Source organism: Mastigoproctus giganteus, chromosome 1 (genome assembly GCF_048544385.1).
Source record: "Mastigoproctus giganteus isolate SK-2022 chromosome 1, ASM4854438v1, whole genome shotgun sequence".
Lineage (NCBI taxonomy): Eukaryota > Metazoa > Arthropoda > Arachnida > Uropygi > Thelyphonidae > Mastigoproctus > Mastigoproctus giganteus.
The window spans coordinates 9,107,016-9,130,375 of record NC_143575.1 but is presented as its reverse complement, the minus strand read 5'-3'; the positions used below and the strand labels follow the sequence as shown (position 1 = coordinate 9,130,375).

Genomic DNA, 23,360 nt, shown 5'->3' with positions numbered 1-23,360 from the left:
ATAACTCCTCATGTGTGAATGTAGATGCAAAATACTTGTTTAGATTGTTAGCCACCTGGGCAGGATCCTCAACTGTTGAACCATCAATATCCAGCGGACCAATCTGATTCATCCCTTTCCTTCTTGAGTTTAAATAGGTAAAGAACTCTTTTCTGTTTTTCTTTGCATCCTTTGCCAAGGATTTTTCGTAGTCTGCCTTTGCCTGCCTAATCTCCTTTGTGACTTGGTTACAGACCAACTTATATCTATCATAGGCTTCCATGTCACCGATTAATTTGTATGTATCCCATGCATTTTTCTTCTCTGCCACATGTCTCATTAGTTCATCTGACAACTATTTAGGCCTAAACCTTGAACAATATTTCTTAGTTGGTATGTAGAGCCTGGTAGCTTCCAAGATTAGTTCCTTGAATGCTTCCCATTTTGAGTTTACTGTTGGTAACATCATCAGTTGGTCCCACTGTATAGAATTTAAATACTGTCTCAGACCATCATAGTCGCCTTTACGAAAACAAAAACCCTTCCCTTTACCTCTGATGGTAGTTACCTCCTTGAGTAAATCCCACTTCAACACACTGTGATCACTGCCACCTAGTGGTTCATTTATCTGCAGATTCTTAATGCATGAAGAATCACTACTGATAATCAGATCAAGAGTATTGCTCCCTCTTGTTGCCTCTCGAACATGCTGAGGTAGAAAACAATCATCCAATAAATCCACAAAAGCCTTGCTAGTGTGCAAGTGACCAACCCACAAATTCCAGTCAATATCTGGGAAATTAAAATCCCCCATTATAAGACTCTCTGATTTACTGGCCCACTCTATTTCCCTGTACAGTATCTTATTATACTCATCAGAGTCATTAGGCCTATAGCACACTCCTACTCTGAATTTTGATTTCCCTATGCTTATGTCACACCAAACTGACTCGACACTGCCCTGTCCATCGATGTCGACTGGCTTCACTTCCTTGGATTTTATGTGTTTCTTAACTAATAGCATAACCCCTCCTCCCCTCCTGTCCTGTCTATCCTTTCTATACACATTGTATTCCCCAAATTCCAGTTCTGCATTCCTTATATCTGTGTGACACCACGTCTCTGATATCCCAACAATATCTGCCTTTGATGTTTTGAGCAATACCTCAAATTCATCAAATTTATTTACTAAACTCCTAGCATTGGTGTGCACGCAAGTATACATGCACCTATTTCTATTCTTAGCTACCCTAACACAGCCCATGTGTTTACTTGTACCACAATGACTCCCAGCAGTCTCTGAAATATCCTGCATCTTGTTTTTCAGGCTTCTGCTCATTTCAATAGAAGCAGTGCAAGAATCACTTCCACCTCTGCCAGTGGCTACTGTTAATCTATTAGTCCTTGTATTCCCCCCAACTAGCAGTTTTCCAACCCACCTATCACTGCCTCGACAGCATCAGCAAATATTCTTGCACCCTTTCTATTTAAGTGTATCCCATCTTTGTAGAAGCAGTCTCTCCTGTTAACAAGTACAGACCAGGTTGATAAAAATTCTACCCCTTGAGCCTTGCACAATCTTTCCAGGGCCGAATTGATCGACAAGGCTCTCATCATATACTCCCTCCTATCGTGTCTGGGCAGAATTGCAGACACTTTCAAATTCAACCCTAATTCATGGCTTTTTTTTAACAGTGACCTCTACTTGCTAAGTAATTCTGACGGTCTCCTACTCTTAATATCATTAGTGCCAACGTGTACAACTATATCACCTTTTGTGCCCTTAAAAGATGATATCCGCTCTACAATGTCATCAACCTTTGCCCCTGGCAGACATACCCTGGTCCTATTCCACCTATCCTTTTTACAAAGCATGTTCCCCGTTTCCCTGACAATAGAGTCACCAACAACTACTAGTTCCTGTGGGACCAGCGCATTCTGCCTAGGGGGCTGCCTCTGTGTTGCATGATGACCAAGTGCAAGCTCTGGCGTTGATGTGGGAAGCTGAGAGCTTGATGGGCCCCTCAATTTATTTCTTTCGAGGGCATCCACCCTGTCCTTCAAGCTCTCATAAAGGCCCATAACAACGCTGAGTTGTCGCCTGATATCCTTGCACTCCTTACATCGTGCACACTTGTGTCAGATTCATCTGTTGTCTCTACTGTTCTCTCAACTCCACTAATCACTTGGAGCTCTTTGACTTCCTCTCTCTGCAACATGACTTTCTCCAGTCCAACTTTCCTAACAGTGAGGTAATTTTCCTTGGTGATTTTAATTTTCACAACTCCAGCTGCTTCTGTTTTCTAGTCACACCGACCCAGCAGGTCGAGATGCTGAGGCTTTTGCAATTACTAATGACCTTGCACAGATTGTTCATTTACCTACAAGAATACCGGACAATCCTAACCATGCAGCCAACACACGATCTTTTTCTCACAAACAACTCTTCTATGTACACAGTCGAAGTGAGTGGTCCTTTAGGCACCTCAGATCACAACTCGGTGATTGACTCTCTTCTCCAATGGAGCCTTTATCTCATGGCTATTCCCAACCTCGTATTGTTTGGCATTACAAGAATGCAAAATAGGATGACCTGCGAGATTTCTTTTCTTCTTTTCCTCGGTCGGATTACTGTTTCAAAACTTCTGGTGTCAATGTCTGCTCAGATCATGTCAGGGAAATTGTTCTTGTAGGAGTGGAATCCTTTATTCCACACTCCACTTTAATATCTCATCCTTTATCTAAATTTTGGTTTTCCAATAAATGTTCTAAGGCTGTTCAAGAGAAGAATGTTGCATATTGTAATTGGCCTGTTTCCAAATCTTCAGTTTCATTTTCTGCCTATGCCAAAGGTCACAACAATTGTAAAGCAGTTATTAATCAGTCCAAACTAGATTTTGAGCAGGCTAAGAGTAGAAAACTTGCTTCCTGCCCTAATGGTAGCCAAGCATTCTGGTCTCTTGCCAAAGCTATTGGCCGAAACTTTTGCCCATCTCTGTCAAAACCAGTTGGTTCTGTTGTCACTTCAGCCAAGGATAAAGCTGACCTGCTAGCATCCCATTTTTCTTCCAACTCATGTATTAATGATCTTGGTAAAACACCTCCCACCATAATCCATTCAATGCCTCCTGTGATCTTCCGTCAAAAGGAAGATCACTTTCTTATTCACACGGATTTTGACGAATCTTGATGGTAAGAAAGCTCCAGGTCCTGATATTATTTCTCCATTTTTCTCAAAACCTGTGCTCCTGAACTTACTCCTGTTCTTTGCCACTTTTTTCACTTTCTTATTCCAAAGATGTTTTTCCTTCTGCTTGGAAATTTGCTCATATCCAACCAGTTCCTAAAAAGGCTGACAACTCCCTCCGTTCCAATTATCGTCCCATTGCAATTACTTCTACTCTTTCTAAAGTAATGGAGAAATCAATTAACCGCCAACTCTTAAACTACCTAGAAACCTTCCAGCTGATCAATGATCACCAGTATGGATTCCATCAGTGTTGATCCACTGGTGATATTCTGTCTTATGTTACCATTTATGGACAAATTTGATGGAAAAGTTCGGTGAAACACAAGCAGTTGCTCTTGACATCTCAAAGGCTTTTGATCATGTTTGGCATAAAGGTCTCCTAAACAAACTTCCATCTTATGTTTGCCAACTGTTTTTTTGTAATTGGTCCAGTTTTCTGGATAATTGGTTATACAGTTTTCACTGAGGGTGATAGTAGATGACTCTCTGTCTTCTAACTTTTCCTCTAATGCTGGTGTCCCCCAAGGTTCAGTTCTTTCCCCCACTCTTTTCCTCTTGTATATTAATGACCTTCTTCCATTGACTGGAAATCCTATCCATAGTTTTGCCAATGATAGTACATTGCATTCCACTTTCCAATTTGAGAAACCTTGTCCTGCTCAATCATCTTCAACTTCTCGAATATGCGCTACCAATTCCTTAAATGCCAATCTCCAGGTAATTCTCCAGTGGGGCAAAAACAACTTAGTTGATTTCAATCCTTCTAAAACTCAGTCTTGTCTTATATCTTGCAAAAAGGATTCTTCTGCTCCTATGCTTATCTTTGGTGACATTCCAATTTCTAGGCAAAATGATATATCTCTTTTGGGGATTACCCTGACTTCTAATCTCTCTTGGCACAAGCACATTACAAATATTGCTTCCTCTGCATCTAAAAAACTTGGTTTTCTCTTTTGCTCTCAGTGTTACTTTTCTTCCAAACACCTGTTCACTCTGTACAAATCACAAATCTGCCCTACCATGGAATATTGTTCCCACATCTGGGGTGGTGTCCCCAAAACCTCTCTCAGGATTCTAGCTTCCATTCAGAAGAGGGCAGTTAGGTTAATTAATGACTCCACTCTAACAGAGTCTTTCCATCGCTGTCTCATAGACATACTGTTTCTACTGCATGCCTTTTCTATATATACTTCCATGGGCACTATCCTTCTGAATTGGTTTCTATAATTCCCACTCTCTCTTTCAAAACAGTCTGAACACATGCCACCACCAGCCAACATTCATTTACTGTCCAACTTCAAACTCACAGAACCAACTTTTCATCTTCCATCTTTCTCGTTTATTCATTCAACTGCCGTTTTCTGGAACAACCTTCCTTTGTACATATTTCCTGAAAACTATGGTCTACAGAAGTTCAAGTCTAATGTCAATAAATATCTTCTTTCATCTTCTCAACCTCCAACCCAAGCACCGTACTAAGTACTTAGTACGGTTTGGGGTTTTCATAAAAAAATTAAAAAAAAATTAAATAAGCATCCTGTGGTCTGACAGAATCTATCCAATTATATTAAAAGATGCAGCAAAAAAGGTAATCCAGCCTTCGCCTATAATAATGAACACATCCCTGGGTTTAGGGTAAGTCCTTATAAATTGGAAATTTAAGTGTTTCTCCTATTCGTGGGGTGGTATGTCAATATCAGATGAACTGATCGGACTTGTGGAAAAGAAAAAAATGCATAGGATGCTTATAAATTATCAGGCAATACAGAAACCTACAGTAAACATACCAGTCTGCAATCAAGTCACAAAAGGGGGAGGGGGATTAGGCAAGCCAAGATAGATTACAAGAAGTCTCTAGCAAAGAATAAAAATAAAAGTAGCAAAGATTTCTTTACTTATGTAAACACTAGGAGGAATGGGAAGAATCGCATTAGTACAAATATATAAACTTCATAATTAAGTATCCATGATATTCCATTTGGCACTTTATATATTCATTGAATTACATACCTATTAGCATTATTTTCCAAATAGAAACAGTTACGATTTTTATCTATGTTACTGTAACATTTCTTGATAAAATGTTCCTCAGCATTAAAAGCTTTAATAATTGCAGTTCCAGAAATAGTTTCAGTGAAGCTAGAATATATGGGTGACATGGTAAGAGAAGTAAAGCACCTGAGCTGTCTCGATGTTGTAACATACAGCTTCTGTAAGAAAAAAAAGTTAATACTGACATTATAAAAAAAAAAACTTTTTTAAATAGAATTAAAGTTGTTACATAATTAAGTCTAGGACAAAAGCCTCTTCCTGTACATAGCCAGGAGCAAACTGGATTTGCTATTTAGTGCATCAATATCATATTGTGTAGGTACTTCACCATAGTACTTGCACTACTCTTAATAAAAGGCATTATTCCAATGGAGAAGTATATTGCTTTTTTTTTTAAAGTGTAGGCCTTGAATGGGTTGAGCACGCTGAATTCTGATGGGATCCTTCCACTTGTTCAGATTACGAACCTAAGGGGGCATAAATTCAAATTAAGAAAAGACAGATGTAGAATAGATGTGCGGAAATATTGCCTTTAGCCAGCGGGTGGTTAATTGCTGGAACAAACTTCCATCTGTCGTTGTGGAAATTGATAGGTTAAATAAATTTAAGAGGAACTGGACAGGCATTTGAAGGGAATGGTGTGATTTTTTTTTTTTGGCTGATGCTGCATAAGCTCATACACTTGCTTTCTTGCATCACATGCCACTACTACTACTACTACTACTACTACTATTATGCAGACCTAGGTTTTGACTCTGATTGGAGTTTCATCAGTGGGAAGATAGGCATTGTGAAGATCTGAGTAACCTCAGAACATATCTTGTTACTGGGTTGCTCAGGCCTTCACAATGCCTACCTGTACACCAACAAGACTCCAATCAGATTTGAAATTCAGGGGAAGTAGTAGTATACAGGCAATGCTCGCTTAACTCGGTACTTCTGCAACACAGTTTCACTCTAACACAATTGATAAATTGTGGCAATCCTCACACAACACGGTACCTATATAACAAGGTTTCGCTATAACATGGTTAAAGAATTTTGGTAAACCTTGCATAACAGAGCTTTTGTGCTGGAAAAACCCTGCTATTATGTTGGATATAATTTTTCAGATTTCCACTCTTTTTGAATCTCTGCTGTTGCCTTGCTAGTCAAAAAAAAATTATTAAGAATTCCCTGTATCTTATTTTGTTGGGTAATTCCCATGTTACGCTCTGTGCTGTTGAACTTGTGGAAAAATCTAGATTTCAAAGTTCTATTACTATTGGATAGCACACAAGGCCATCTAAAAGATTTAAGTCATCCAAATGTTGAAGTTAAGTTCCACCCAACACAGTTGTACTAGGTTAATACAAATTCTTTCATCCAGCCATTAGATCAAGGCATTATAGCATTTAGCATTATTTTTATTATATTATTATTAATAGCCATATGATGCAAGGAAGCCTGAGGATTATGTTGCATCAGGAAAAAATAAACTTCCCGAGTTACCCTGAGAGAGAGAGAGAGTCAAAAGTAGAAGGGAATCACCAAGAAAGAGAATGATGATGATATCCGGCTCAGGACCCTGGGTGTGCCAAGCCCATACTAACCAGATGTGAGCCCCCAGGGTTAGCATTAGCAGGGGCACATGATCCAAGAAAGTAAAGAATCAGCCAAAAAAAAAAAAAAAACAACCGCACACACCCTCTTCTCATTTCACCCATCCACTAGCTCCAAATGTTTGTCTAGTTCTGCCTTGAATCTGTTTAAGCTATTAACTTCAAAAATGACAGATGGAAGTTTGTTCCAGCAATCTACCACCCGCTGGCTAAAGGCAAACTTCCGCACATCTATCCTACAACTGTCTTTCCTCAATTTGAATTTATGCCCTCTCAGGGCACAAATTCATTATTCTGATTATTCTGAGCAAGAGGAAGAATCCCATTAGCATTGAGTATGCTCAAACCATTAAACACTTTATACACTTCAATCCGATCACTTCACAGGTGCCTAGTCTCTAGATACTGTAATTTGCAAAATATAAGCCAAGCCTTTCTTCGTAAGAGCAACCCTTTGTTCCATTCACTAATCTTGTTGCCCTTCTCTGTACTCATTACAGCAGCTCTACATCCTTCTTGAAATGAGGCCTCCAGACCTGTACACAGTACTCAAGGTGTGGCCTGACATTGCCTTATACAAGGGAATAATCACCTCCTCATCTCTGCTAGAAAAATTAATGTATATCATCGACAAGACACCATGAGCTACTCTTCTCACCCTCAGAAAACTTAATATCTAACTTCACGATTACCCCCAGGTCCTTTTCATTCTCTACCAGCATCAGTGTAGTAATACCACACAGTTGATACGTTACTCTGGTGTTACTGCTTCCCATATGCAGTACTTTACATTTGTCAATGTTAAACTTCATTTTCCACCTCTCAGCCCATCTGCTCAACTTTTCTAGATCCTGTTGCAGCAGTGTACTGTCATTCGTGTCATTAACAACCCTGACGACCTTCGTATCGTCTGCAAACTTGGACATTAAGCCTGATATACCATCATCAATATCATTAATGAATACAGAAAACAACAATGGACCCAACACTGAACCCTGAGGGACTCCACTAATAACATTAGTCCATGAAGAGCAGTGTCCATTGATTACCACTCTCTGTCTTCTCCCACTCAACCAACCCTTTATCCATAGCAGCAACCTGACTTCAATGTCACACTGCTCCAATTTGTACAGCAGTCTTCCATATGCAACAAAAGTCTTTCTAAGATCCAAATATATTATATAAAAATTATTCTTTGCATCCAGTTCCTTTCTGACTACATCATAGTATCCAATCAAATTGTTCAGCCAACACTTCCCCTTAACAAACCCATGCTGTGTCCGAGCTATAATTGAAGTATTCTCTAGATGATCCTGCAATGCTTTTTTAACCAGTGCCTCCATTAATTTCCCTGGAACAGAAGTTAAACTAACCAGTCTGTAATTGACACAACAGACTGGTTAAACTAACCAGACTGGTTTAACCAGTCTGGTTTAGTCCACAACAGACTGGTTAAACTAACCAGTCTGTTGTGGATTGGGGTCACATTTGCACATTTCCAATCCATGGGTATCTCCCCTGAGTCCAAGGAAGCTCTCATAATTATGGCTAAGGGTTTGCTTACTTCCTTTGCTGCCTCCTTTAATAAAACTGGATAGATTCAATCCAGTTGAATATAAACAAATTGAAGATAAACAATTTCATATGTTTATCTTCAACAACAAGCTAGATAATCTTGTAATAACTGAGTAAAGTGGTCTTCTCCACTTTACTCAGTTATTACAAGATTATCTAGCTTATTTCCAGAGTTTAATACACCTCTGGCATTCCCCTCCCTGAATAACTCCTCATGTGTGAATGCGGATGCAAAATATTCATTTAGTTTGTTAGCTACCTGAGCAGGATCATCAACAGTTGAACCATCAATATCAAGTGGACCAATCTGATTCATCCCTTTCCTTCTAGAGTTTACATATGTAAAGAATTCTTTGCTGTTTTTCTTTGCATCCTTTGCCAAAGATTTCTCATAATCTGCCTTTGCCTGCCTAACCTCTTTCGGGACTTTGTTAGAGAGCAGCTTATATCTATCATAGGCTTCTGTATCACCTGTTAATTTATGTATCTCATGGATTTGTCTTCTCTGCCACATGTCTAATTAGTTCATCTGACATCCATTTAGGTCTAAATCTTGAACAATATTCCTTAGTTGGTATGAAAAGCCTAGTAGCTTCCAAGATTATTTCTTTGGATGGTTCCCATTTTGAATTTGCTGTTGGTAACATCATTAGTTGGTCCCACTGTATAGAATTTAAATACTGTCTCAGACCACTGTAGTCACCTTTACGAAAGAAAAAAACTCTTCCCTTTATTGCTGATGGTAGTTACCTCTTTGACTGTTGTTGTTTGTTATTTGGTTTTTAGGAGCATTAGCAACTAGGCTATATTGCTCCGGGATATGCGGTGGTCATTCCCTGACCTTTCCGCATCCTCCGTATTTGGTGGTGACGGGCTCGAACCCCGGTCTAATCAAGAAGTGTGTGCTATGCACTGCTGCTCCTTCCCACCTGGCTACGAAGGTGCCTTTACCTCTTTGAGTAAATCCCACTTCAGCAGACTGTGATCACTGCCACCTAGTGGTTCCTTTATCTGCAGATTCTTAATGCATGAAGAATCACTACTGATAATCAGATCAAGAGTATTACTCCCTCTAGTTGCCTCCCAAACATGCTGCTGTAGAAAACAATCATCCAATAAATCCATGAAAGCCTTCCTAGTGTGTAAGTGACCAACCCACAAGTTCCAGTCTATATCTGGGAAGTTAAAATCTCCCATTATAAGACACTCTAATTTACTGGCTCATTCTATTTCTCTGCACAATTGCTCATTATACTCATCAGATTCATTAGACTTATGACACACTCCTACTCTCATTTTTCTATTCCCAGTGCTTATGTCACACCAAATAGACTCAATATTGCATTGTACACCAACATCAATTGGATGCACTTCCTTAGATTTTATGTCTTTCTTAAGTAACAGCATAACCCCTCCTCCCTTCCTGTCCTGTCTATCCTTTCTGTACACATTGTACTCCCCAAATTGCAATTCTGATTATGATATCCCAACAATATCTGCCTTGAAGTGACTAGCACTTCAAGCTCGTCAAATTTATTAACTATACTCCTAGCATTAGTGTACATGCAAGTATACATGCACTTGTTTCTACTTTTAGTTACCCTAACATAGCCCATGTATTTACTTGTTCCACTATGACTCCCAGCAGTCCTGGAAATCCCCATTGCCTTGCTTTCCAGGCTGCTACTCAATTGCATTTCAATAGAAGCAGTGCAAGAATCACTTTCATCTCTGCTAGTGGCTACTGTTAATCTATTAGTCTGTCTTTTCCCCTGAAGCTAGCAGTTTTCCGACCTACCTAACTTTGCCTTGATAGCATCAGCAAATATTCTCGCACCCTTTCTATTTAAGTGTATCCCATCTCTGTAGAAGCAGTCTCTCCTGTTAACAAGCACAGACCGGGCTGAGAAAAATTCTACACCTTGAGCCTTGCACAATCTCTCCAGAGCCGAATTGATTGACAAGGCTCTCATTTTATACTCCCTCCTATCGTATTTTAAATTCAGCCCTACCTCACAACTTTTTTTCGACATTAACATGTACTTGTTAAGTAATTCTGCCAGTCTCCTACTCTTAACATCATTAGTGTCAACGTTTACAACAATATCACACTTTGTGTCCTTAAAAGATGATATCTGCTTTACAATGTCATCAACCTTTGCCCCTGGCAAACATATTCTGGTCGTGTTCCACCTATCCTTTTTACATAGCATGTTCCCCGTTTCCCTGACAACAGAGTCACCAACAACTACTAGTTCCTGTGGGACCAGCGCATTCTGCCTTGGGGAGTTGCCGCTGTGTTGCGTGATGATCAAGTGCAAGCTCTGGCGTTGATGTGGGCAGCTGAGAGCTTGATAGGCCCCTCAATTTAGATCCTTCGAGGGCATCCACTCTGTCCTTCAAGCTCTCATATAGGCCCATAACAATGTTGAATTGGTGCCCGATTTCCTCCATCGCGCACACACAAAGACATCCCTTGGCAATATCATGTCCCATACCTGATTGCTCCACAAACATCAAGCAAGCAGTGCATTTTAAAAGGCTGTGATTCAGAGGGCAACTGCTCCCCCTCAATTCTCCCCTGAGCCACAGCGCTTCCATTAGTTTGAGCCTTTTGCTTTGCTGCTCTGGTCTGAACCATGATTTCTATTCAATTTCAAATAAAATTCCAAAACAAAATATAACCCTAAACTTATATCCCAATGCAGTTATGACACTCTATATATGTATTTCAGTATCAACTATTATGTCCGGATTACATTATATGACTTTCTTATCTCCTGTCAAGTTATATGTATTAATTTATAATGTTATGTTTGTAAAAACTAGGTCATTATATGTATTTAGTTAAAAAAAGTACAATTTAACTGACAATGAAATTTAATAAGATTAGTATATTTTACTGATTAATTTGATATTACTATACTTGCTATCTAGTTCAGGGTACACATTGTATCGTTTAACAATGGTGGCAAGTTACGAACGGAAATCTATGGACATGAGGTATTAATTACTTTCAAAATCATGCTATCTAAAAACAAAATAAACCATAGAGCTTGACTAAGTCTATAAGCTACTTATAGCCAACCGGGCTAGCCAGGTGGGTAAAGTGTCTGCCTGGCAACCCAAAGGTTGCGGGTTTCAAATCCCGCCTCGGGCTTGGATCAGAGTAAAATGCAAAAACTTTGGGATGTGGATTATGGCCACAGAAGCCAATGCACCAACAACAAACAAAAAAAAAAAAAAAAAAAAGATACTTATAGAAAATAATTTAATCTAACAAATCAATAAACCAGTTAAATATAATTAAAAACTTAGCATTCGCAGGAGCTGCAAAACTTGTCCAACATGTGGATTAGATACCCTTACCAATACTAATTAATAACCTACAAAATCTCTATCTAAGTTTAAATTAAATTAAAGTATTGTTACTAGGAATATAAAGCAACTCTATAAAATAAATTAATATGCCAATTTAAGTCAATAAAAAAGTAAAAATTTAAGAAAACCCTATTAGCTGGAGCTGTAAAAACTTCGCCTGTTCACATGTACTCTCATACCCAATAGCTACATTTATACCTTTTATATACCTTTTTATCTTTATACCTTTTATATCCACCTTTAAAACTCATTTCATCAGAAAATTGTTACGATGGATTTGGAAAAAATTGATTCCGAATATACTGAAGTGATGGAGGCATGGAAACATTTTTCAATTTTAGACTGTATCAGAATCATAGCGTTATCACTCAAAGAAATAAAACCATCAACAACTGCCTGTTGGAAAAATGTATAGCCAGAGTCGATTCATTCAGGAAATATGGTTGAACAGGCAGAAAACAAAATCAGTGTGATAGTAGAACTTGCTATGTCGGTAGGAGGGGAAGGTTTTGATAATATGACTACTGAAGCCCTTGTGGGAAGCACAGTTGATAGAATCGTCCTCCTCCCCACACTGGGTGGATCTGTCAAATTCTATCAATTATGGGAGGAATTTTTATGGGTCTTTTTCACAAATTAGCTGATTAGTCAGGCTCATGCGAGGGTAGCATGGTTTTTCTCCCAGAAACTTGGATTTTTCATCCAGCAAAACAGAAAATCGACCTCAGGACACACGTGATTTATAGACAATATACACAGAGCAGCATGGCCTTAGTCGTCAATGCTCCTAAAAAATAAAAAAGATATGATTACTGAAAACATTCAAGAATTACTGGTAGAAAAAGAGGCTGGCAAAGCAGATTTGGTAGAAATGGCATTGGTGGTAAAACCAAGTCAATTCAGAGGTTGACAGCACAGGTGAAAATTCTAAACTTCCAAATTTTACACTAAAAAGCATACAGGTAGGCATAAAGTTAGCCAAGCAATTACAGTCTTATTTTTTTTAATGCAGATTCTTGAATGAAAGGAGCCCAAAGTTCAAAAGGGAGCTTCAAAAACGATTAGTTCCATACAATGAAATTCACAAAGATTTATCAAGCAAAATCAAACAAATCCAGATTACTGATTTTTTACAGAGAGCAGAAGGTACAAGAAATCTAGAATGGTGTATTTTTGTTAGTTTTGTTAATATTTTGTTAATGAAATAGTGTATTTTTGTTAGCTTTTGGAACATAACCTCCCTTTTTGTACTTTTTCTTAGTCCTGTATAACATGGTTTCGCACAACATGACATTTTATAGAAACCTAACTGCCGTGTTATACGAGTGTTACCTGTATATTTTAAATAAAAAACAATATACTTCTCCACTGAAGTAATGTCTTTAGTTTATAGTAGTGAAATACCAAGGCAACATGTGGCAAAGTGCCTCCACAATATGACATTGATGTACTAAGTAGCAAGCCCAGTTTGCTTACAACTATGTATAGAAAGAGGTTATACCTAACATATAGAATGACTTGAAAGTTTTACTTAACTGACTTAAAATTGATTTCAACTCTATAACAAGATTATTTCCAAATGGTTAATACTAAACATATTCTTACCTGTACTATGTAATATATTATTCCCAAGGGTGCTACAGCAATCAATGAATAAATACTTGCCAGAGAAATAATAATCACTGAACCAGGTACCCAAAAAATAGCTGTTATCCAAAAGCTAAAGTTGGTTGGGACTTCAACATCTACTGATTCCATATCACTGCCAAATCTAAAAAAAAGATAATGTAAATATAACTTATATAACTAGAGATAAAGTTTAAATAATAGCATATTTATGTTTATACAGCTGAATCTCTCAAATTCAATGACCTCAGGGCTTAAAACATGCCAGATATTGAAACTGACCACAATTTAGGTGGCCCTCTTAAAAACATTAATAAATAATAAAAAATAAAAAAACATGAAAATATTGGCAATCTCTACTTATATGGAAACTTATTGTACATAGTACTGTACAAGTATAGCCATTATTTTTTTAATAAAGGCTACACTGATACAAATTTTTAATTTTTTTTACTAATTTTATAATTAGCAATATACAGTATATATTGTTCAATATCATAAAATGAATGATTTCTCTTTCCAAAATATACTCTACTGTCCTTGGCATATTTTGGAAGAGGAAAAGAAAAAAATTTCACTAAAGTCCCACTGTTAAGTATCTTTGAACTGCTTATTTGCCATCTTTTCCAGAATAGATAAGGACCTCTTCATGCAATTTTAAAGGCTACAAATCTCTAGGCTATTTAATTTTCTTTTAGGTAGTGTCATATAAGTTAAAAATACATTCATTAAAGAGTAAAAGTGTTTAGTAAAATTCTAAAAACATTCACTAAATGTGGATCATTACCTGAGTTTGACACTTCATAAACAAATCACAAAATTTGAAACTGGCTGAATGGTGTACAGAGGCAGATTTAACGGCGGGCGCACTGGCCACACGTCCTGGGCCCCGACTTCTGAAGGACCCCAACTTTACACTTTTTTCTAATGACACCAAGTTTGGTTTCATATGTGCAATTTTAATTACATACAAGTTTACAATCGGCAGTAAAACCTGATAGTATGTTTATATTCGCTTATTTTAATTATTTCATTACTACGCTGCATACTATACACATACTACGTTGCATAGGCCCCGCGCGGCTGCGCTACCGCTCATCGGAGCAATAGAATCACATTTGCTACTTTGTACTTACAAAGGTTCTCCTGCAGTGCAGACTTACGATATACGCAAATACGTGTATATCGTATATTGTTGAAATTATATTAAGATAAAATTAATAAAGAAAAAAATTTATTTAAATATTTTCACATTTGTAATTTTAATTTCGAGTAAAATTCTATGAATTTTTTGTTCAAATTTCTGATTGTTACTCCTATTATACGTATACTATCATTAATTATAATTATACTTTTACATATGTTCAACTATTAGTTCAAAACTTTGTGATTATTATTATGCTATTATTAATTATAGTATACATATATTATATTCAAATTTTATTGGAAATAAAACATTAATAGTACATAATATTTTTTATTTATTTTAAAAAATGGTTAAAATGCATTTTTATTTTCCCTGTCTCTCTCTTTTTTTAAGGGGCCCAATATTTTCTTCTGCGCCCGGGGCCTCAACCGACCTTAATCCGCTACTGATGGTGTATGCCATTCAGTTCTGAAGCAGCTTAAAACTTGTATATGAAAAGCATAATGAAATATATACTTGCACAGTGTGTTATTGCCATATTTTCAAAATCTCTGGTATGGAAATAATGGGGATGGAAGGGGTATGAAAGAAATCCTGAAGATTGTTCAAGGTTCATACAAATGTTCTAGATTGCTTTCTAACTAAAAAAAAAAAAAAAAAAAAAAATTAATGTTAAATGTTATGCATTAGGACAAAAACTACTAAAAGGATTTCTGCAGTAGCTATTTAATTGTATAAATTTCTAATTTCCAGTTCTTTATCAATGATGTAGTTTAAAATAGGAATCAATAAATGGTCAGTTACTGTGCATAAGAATAAAATATATAATTTTTGGGAGAACCCCAATGCCAATCGTTTTTTATAATAGAAATTATAATAATTCTACAATTAGCATATTTTATTTAAAATAGAGATATGCTTGTAAAATATTGGGATAAGTCGATCTTCTAACCTTTTTATTTTTAAAGTAGTTGATATAGTAGGAAAGGCTGCTATCTCCTCGATTAAAAAAGCATATAGCAATATACAGCAATATAGGCACTCCTCAACTTATGTACTTAATTGGTTTTTTTTCATGTATGTAAGTCCAACTTTGGTCTTGTAGATACAAAATACACGTACAGTACAGTACAATGCACCAAGATTATAACCCCCAACAAACTTCTTCATGTACAGCATTTTACAATTTGTAACTGAGTTAAATGAGGCTGAAAAAACATACAATGAATAATAATGTATAGTACAGTATTTATTCAAAACTAATTTAATCTAAATACAATATGTAATTTAATTTAATCTACAATCAAATCACTTTACGATGGACTCTCCAAAATAAAATAGCATTCACTATACAATATCTAGTAAGAACCGGTCATTGTGATCACGTTTGCAAACTGAATTTTAATTCTATTAAATGGCTATTTTAATAAGCGAAAATAAGAGAAATATTATCCACAGGCTATAAAAGTAAAGATATAGAGCACAAATTTACACTTTACTTCCTCCAATTAACAAAATTAAATGATGCATGAAAATCAGAAGAATATTTTCCACAGGTTAGTTACAGAAAATATCAATTAGTTACACTATTAATGAAGCTATGTACGCTTATGTACATAGCTTAATTAATAGTGTAACTAATTGATATGTCTGTTCACTGACTTTTTCTTTTTTTTTTTTTTTTTTGTAAAATTTAAAACAGTAAGAAAATAAGCAATCAATAACAAAGATCATGGAATGCACAAATTGCAACTAACACGATACACACAAGTGAAATACAGAGTAACAACTTTAAGAAGTTCAAAAAATAGGAAAGAAGAGAAGATTCTGAAAATTTATTTATGTTTTTTATATGATTGAAGATTTCAGTGAAGGGAAAGCACATTTCACCATAATAACATAAAATTCAACAGAATTGCAGTTATCGGTATGATCGCAAATGCAATAAGATCGAGTTTACCACCCGTTTATAATTACATTGTACTAACAGAAAAGTCTAATAAACTGGAAACTGCTAACTGTTTTATTGTTTTATGGTAGTGACCTCCAGAAATCTGCTTTAGAAAAATATCATGGTGTTCAAAAATGATTCTTATAACTGAATATAGTAACAGCTTTGTGCTTTGAACATATCTGCGAGTTGTACATAAGTCATTTGTACATAAGTAGAGGAGTGCCTGCATTATGTTTTCCTCAAAGTGGAATGAAAATTTTATTTTTTTTCTTTTGGTTTAAGCATGTCATGTTTAGGCTCCAGGTTTTGTTATAATTTCTACAGGTTGTAGATTTTTCTCTACCAATCTACTGTGACAAACCCAGAGAGATGACAGCTTTTGCTCCCTTGTGACTTTTATTTATTCAGATCTCCAGAGATCATTTTAAATCTGATGATTAAATGAAAACAACAGCTCAATCCTGGTTACATGAACAAGATACAACTTTCTTGACTGATGGAAAAACATTAGCATTAGCATTAGTAGAGGCATACGATGCAAGAAAGCAAGCTTATGCAGCATCAGCCAAAAAAAAAAAAAAAACCCCTACCTTTTCACCCTCCATTAATTCCAAATGCTTGTCCAGCTCAGCCTTAAATTTATTTAGATTATTAGCTTCCACAACAAAAGATGGAAGCCTGTTCCACCAATCAACTACTCACAGGCTAAAGGCAAATTTCCATACATCTATTCTACAACTATCTTTCTTCAATTTGAAACTGTGTCCCCTCAGGTTCTTAATCTGAGCAAGAGGAAGAATCCCATCAGCATTTAGCTTTCTCAACCCATTCAAGGACTTATACACCTCAATCAGATCACCTCGCTGTTGCCTACTCTCCAGGTGCTGCAATTTGCAGAACTTAAGCTTTTCTTGGTAAGCTTTTCTTTCATTCTAGTAACTCTACATCCTTCCTAAAATTAGGCCTCCAGACCTGTACACAGTACTCTAGATGTGGCCTGACCATTACCTTGTATAACGGGATTATCACCTCCCTATCCCTGCTAGCAAAACTCCTATATATCATTGACAAGACTCCATGACCTGTCCTGGCAGCCCGTCTGCACTGCTCAGCAAACTTCATATTTGGCTGCACAATTACCCCCCAGGTCTTTTTCACTTTCCACTTCCATGAGTACCACCCAGTTGATATGTTTCTCTTCGGTTACTGCTACCAATATGCAGTACTTTGCATTTGTCAATGTTAGACTTCAGTTGCCACTTCTTAGCCCACTTTCCCAACTTATCTAGATCCAGCTGGAGTAGAATACTGTCTTTACTGTTGTTAACAACTCTTCCAACCTTTGTATTATCTGCAAACTTGGACATTAAACCTGATATACCTTCATCAATATCATTGATAAATATACAAAACAACAATGGGCCCAACACCGAACCCTGGGGAACTCCACTAATAATATTTGTAGTAGTAGTAGTAGTAGTAGTGGCATGTGATGCAAGAAAGCAAATGTATGAGCTTATGCAGCATCAGCCAAAAAAAAAAAAAAAAAAAAAAATCACACCATTCCCTCCAAATGCCTGTCCAGTTCCTCCTTAAATTTATTCAACCTATCAACTTCCACAACGACAGATGGAAGTTTGTTCCAGCAATTAACCACCCGCAGGCTAAAGGCAAATTTCCGCACATCTATTCTACATCTATCTTTTCTTAATTTGAATTTATGCCCCCTTAGGTTCGTAATCTGAACAAGTGGAAGGATCCCATCAGAATTCAGCGTGCTCAACCCATTCAAGGCCTTATATACCTCAATCAGATCACCGCGCAGGTGCCTAGTCTCCAGCCACTGCAATTTGCAGAACTTAAGCCTCTCTTGGTAAGAGGATCCCTTCATTCCCCTCACCAATCTTGTTGCCCTTCTCTGTACACGCTCAAGTAAATCTACATCCTTCCTAAAATGAGGCCTCCAGACCTGTACGCAGTACTCAAGGCGTGGCCTGACCATTGCCTTATACAGAGGGATAATCACCTCCTTTTCCCTGCTAGCAAAATTCCTATATATCATTGACAAAACCCCATGACCTGCCCTGGCAGCCTGTCTACATTGCTCACAGAACTTCATATCTGACTGCACAATTACTCCCAGGTCTTTTTCATTTTCTACCACCTTAAGTGTAGTACCACACAGTTGGTACGTTTCTCTGGGGTTACTTCTACCCATATGCAGTACTTTGCATTTGTCAAGGTTAAACTTCAGTTGCCACTTCTTAGCCCATCTGCCCAAATTATCTAGATCCTGTTGCAGTAGCACACTGCCATTACTGTCATTAACAACCCTGCCAACCTGTGTATCATCTGCAAACTTCGCCATTAAGCCTGATATACCTTCATCAATATCATTGATAAATATACAAAACAACAGTGGACCTAACACCGAACCCTGTGGGACTCCACTAATAACATTAGTCCAAGAAGAGCACCACCCATTGATTACCACCCTCTGTCTTCTCCCACTTAACCATCCTTTTATCCATTGTAGCAACTTACCCTTAATACCATTCTGCTCCAATTTGTACAATAGTCTTCCATGTGCAACAGTGTCAAAAGCTTTCCTGAAATCCAAATATATGATATCAAAATTATTTTTTGCATCCAGTTCCTTTGTAACCACATCATAATATCCTATCAAATTTGTCAGACAAGACTTTCCCTTAACAAACCCATGCTGTGTCTGAATTATTGCTGCAGTCTTGTCTAGATGATCCTGCAATGCATCTTTAACCAGCGACTCCATTATTTTACCCGGAACAGAAGTTAAACTAACTGGTCTGTAATTACTCGTGTCACCCTTCGATCCCCCTTTGTGAATTGGGGATACATTTGCACATCTCCAGTCCGTGGGAACCTCCCCTGAGTCCAAGGATGCTCTCATAATTATGGCTAAGGGTTTGCTTAGTTGCTTTGCCGCCTCCTTTAATATAACTGGATAGATCCCATCCACCCCAGTTGCTTTTCATACGTTTAATTTCAACAATTTCTCTTCCACTTTGCTCTCAGTTATTACAAGATCATTAAGCACCCTGCTACAATTTGATAACCTTCTGCCATTTTCAAACCTTAATAACTCCTCATGTGTGAATGTAGATGCAAAATACTCATTCAGTTTGTTTGCTATCTGAGCAGGATCATCAACAGTCGAACCATCGATGTCAAGTGGATCAATCAGATTCATCCCCTTCCTTTTAGAGTTTATATAAGTAAAGAAATCTTTGCTGTTTTTCTTAGCATCTTTTGCCAAGGATTTCTCGTAATCTGCCTTCGCCTGCCAAACCTCCTTTGTGACCTGATTACAGATTAACTTATATCTGCCATAGGCTTCTGAGTCGCTTGATAATTTATATGCATCCCATGCATTGTCCACGAAGAGCAGTGTCCATTGATTACCACTCTCTGTCATCTCTCACTCAACCATACCTTTATCCATTGTAGCAACTTACCCTTAATGCCATACCTCTCCAATTTGTACAGCACTCTTCCAGGTGCACAAACATATCGCCATGTTGGGGTAATATGTGTGGAATGTAATGGAAACAATATGGTAAAATAATTATGAAGATAATTTGATAATAGTATGAATCTTGACTATCCATTTTTATTTTTTTCTGTCTCTAGTCCCCCCCCACACAGACAACTACAACGCTTGAGTATATGCTCACTTTAAAGAAGATAGCATTATCTATGAGTCAATCTAAACAACCGACACCATTTTAAATTGAATAACATAACCAAAAGAGGTGAATTTGCTATTCATTTCAAACTGAAAATACTGCCATAGAAGCTGGTTCAAGACTTACTAGTTTCTCATTTACAGTGGGTGGTTTCTGTTAATAAAATTATGGCAAACAGTCAATAATGTATTAAATATAAATTGAACAGTCAAATGGCATGTGTGGAAGAAAAATTTCTAATCAAACTTCTCCTCGTTGAGGAGTTATTCAGCGAGGGGAATGCCAGAGGTGTATTCAACTCTGGCAGTAAGCTAGATAATCTTGTAATAACTGAGAGTAAAGTGGAGGAGAAATTGTTGAAGATAAACACAAGAAAGGCACCTGGGGTGGATGGGGTCTATCCAGTTATATTAAAGGAGGCAGCAAAGGAAGTAAGCAAACACTTAGCCATAATTATGAGAGCTTCCTTCGACTCAGGGGAGGTACCCATAGTCTGGAGATGTGCAAATGTGACCCCAATTCACCAAGGACGATCAAAGGCTGACACAAATAATTATAGACCTGTGAGTTTAACTTCTGTTCCAGAAAAATTAATGTAGGCACTGGTTAAAGAAGCACTGCAGGATCATCTAGACAAGACTTCAGTTATAGCTCGTACACAGCATGGTTTTGTTAAGGGGAAGTCTTGCCTGACCAATTTGATTGCATACTATGATACAGTCACAAAAGAACTGGATGCAGGGAATAACTTTGATATTATATACTTGGATATTAGAAAGGCTTTTGATACTGTTGCACATGGAAGACTACTGCACAAATTGGAGCAGTGTGGCATTGGAGGCAAATTGCTGCTATGGATAAAGGGGTGGTGAGGGGGAGAAGACAGAGAGTGGTAATCAATGGACACTGCTCATCGTGGACTAATGTTATTAGTGGAGTCCCTCAGGGTTCAGTGTTGGCTCCATTACTGTTTTCTGTATTTATAAATAATATTGATGATGGTATATCAAGCTTAATGTCCAAGTTTACAGACCATACAAAGGTTGACAGGGTTGTTAAGAACAATACTGACGCTATGCTGCTGCAACAGGATCTGGAAAGGTTGAGCAGATGGGCTGAGAGGTGGCAAATGAAGTTTAACATTGACAAATGTAAAGCACTACATTTGGGAAACAGCAACCGCAGAGCAACGTATCAACTCTGTGGTACTACACTGACAATGGTAGAGAATGAAAAGGACCTGGGGGTAATTGTGCAGGCAGATATGAAGTTCTCTGAGCAGTGCAGATGGGCTGCAAGAGTAGCTCATGGTGTCTTATCAATGATATACAGGAATTTTTCTAGCAGGGATAAGGAGGTGATTATTCCCTTGTATAAGGCAATGGTCAGGCCATACCCCATACCTTGAGTACTGTATACAGGTCTGGAGGCCTCATTTGAAGAAGGATGTAGAGCTGCTGGAACGAGTACAGAGAAGGGCAACAAGATTAGTGAATGGAACAAAGGGTTGCTCTCACGAAGAAAGGCTTAAGTTTTGCAAATTACAGTGTCTGGAGACTGGGCACCGGTGAGGTGATCTGATAGAGGTGTATAAAGCCTTGAATGGTTTGAGCATGCCCAATGCTGATGGGATTCTGCCTCTTGCTCAGAATAATCACCTGAGAGAGCATAAATTCAAATTGAGGAAAGACAGATATAGGATAGATGTGCGGAAATTTGCCTTTAGCCAGCAGGTAGTTGGATGGTGGAACAGACTTCCATCCCTTGTTGTGGAAGTTGATAGCCTAAATAAATTTAAGGCTCAGCTGGACAGGTATTTCGAATGAACGGAGGGGTGAAGTGGAAGTTTTTTTTTTTTTTTTTTTGGCTGATGCTGCATAAGCTTACTTTCTTGCATCATATGCCTCTACTAATGCTAATGCTAACTTACAATAAGGGTTATATGTACATAGAGGATAATCCCACTTCTTTATTACATTGACGTTTAAGGATATTTTCATGTTTTAGTTAAATATTACTGTGTTATTGCTTCAATTGCAAAAATATTTCTTGGAATAAAAAGTTGCAGCCATTTCTTTTGGGATGCCCTTATATACTGTATAGCAGTTCTGTGTATGAAATTACAGTTAGCCACAAAATATTTGCTTATGAATATATTTAAAATAATACATAAATAATATATCAAGGCAAAACTGAACAAAATTATCTTGCACACTGTGTATATACTATTCACAGCTATTTTACCTATTTATAATGCGGCCGACTGGAGTAGTATCAAAGAATGAAAGAGGAGCCTTCAAAATGCGATTCAGTAACCCATCATGAATAACAAAGGATGCTTTAACACCACCAGTAAATGCAAAGAGTGATGAAAGTACTACAGCTGCACCTGAAATTAGAAATATTTATGACAATGATTTTGTAAATGCAATTAAATTATCATAAATCTTGTTTGTTTCATTATGGATGCTTCACTTTGTGTTATGAATAATACAAAATTTGACTCCAAACTAAGATCTAATTTCACATACTAGAGACATTCAAAGATAATTTAATGGATAAATGGATGTAATAAATAAATATGATATCATTATTTACAAACAATTATTTATTTATCTAATTCTTGTGCAGGGTCTTTACGAGAGGATTGACAAATTTAAAAAAAATTTTGTTGTAAATTTCAGGAATTTGAGGTAGCTACTGTTGATCTGACATAACTCTGTCAGAAATTATGTGACACTAGGACATTAGCAGAAAGTAGTAAAAATTACAGTTCAGAAAGCAATAAGTTATTATCAATTGATTGTTTTAGAAATAATTAGATATTTACATTCAGATTTACTGAGAGTGTAAATATCTAATTATATTGTTACTATTGTTATAGGTGCCTCTGTGGGCAGGAGCAGTAGTAAGTAGCACACGCTTCTTGATTAGACCGGTGTTCGAGCCCGTCATCACCAAATACGGAGGATGCAGAAAGGTCAGGGAATGACCACTGCATATACCCAGAGCAATATGGCCTTAGTTGCTAATGTTCCTAAAAACCAAATAACAAAACAACAAACAAACT

General features: G+C 37.2%; 1 protein-coding gene across 1 annotated transcript in view; it reads right to left on the bottom strand.

Annotated features, from left to right (window-relative positions):
• The window catches only part of LOC150090537 (ATP-binding cassette sub-family C member 1-like), a 237,859-nt gene that overhangs the window by 87,537 nt on the left and 126,962 nt on the right, over nt 1-23,360 (bottom strand). The window contains 3 exon segments of the mRNA XM_090378370.1: nt 5,240-5,439; nt 13,444-13,609; nt 22,535-22,679. Coding sequence (XP_090234496.1) covers nt 5,240-5,439; nt 13,444-13,609; nt 22,535-22,679 — 511 coding nt within the window.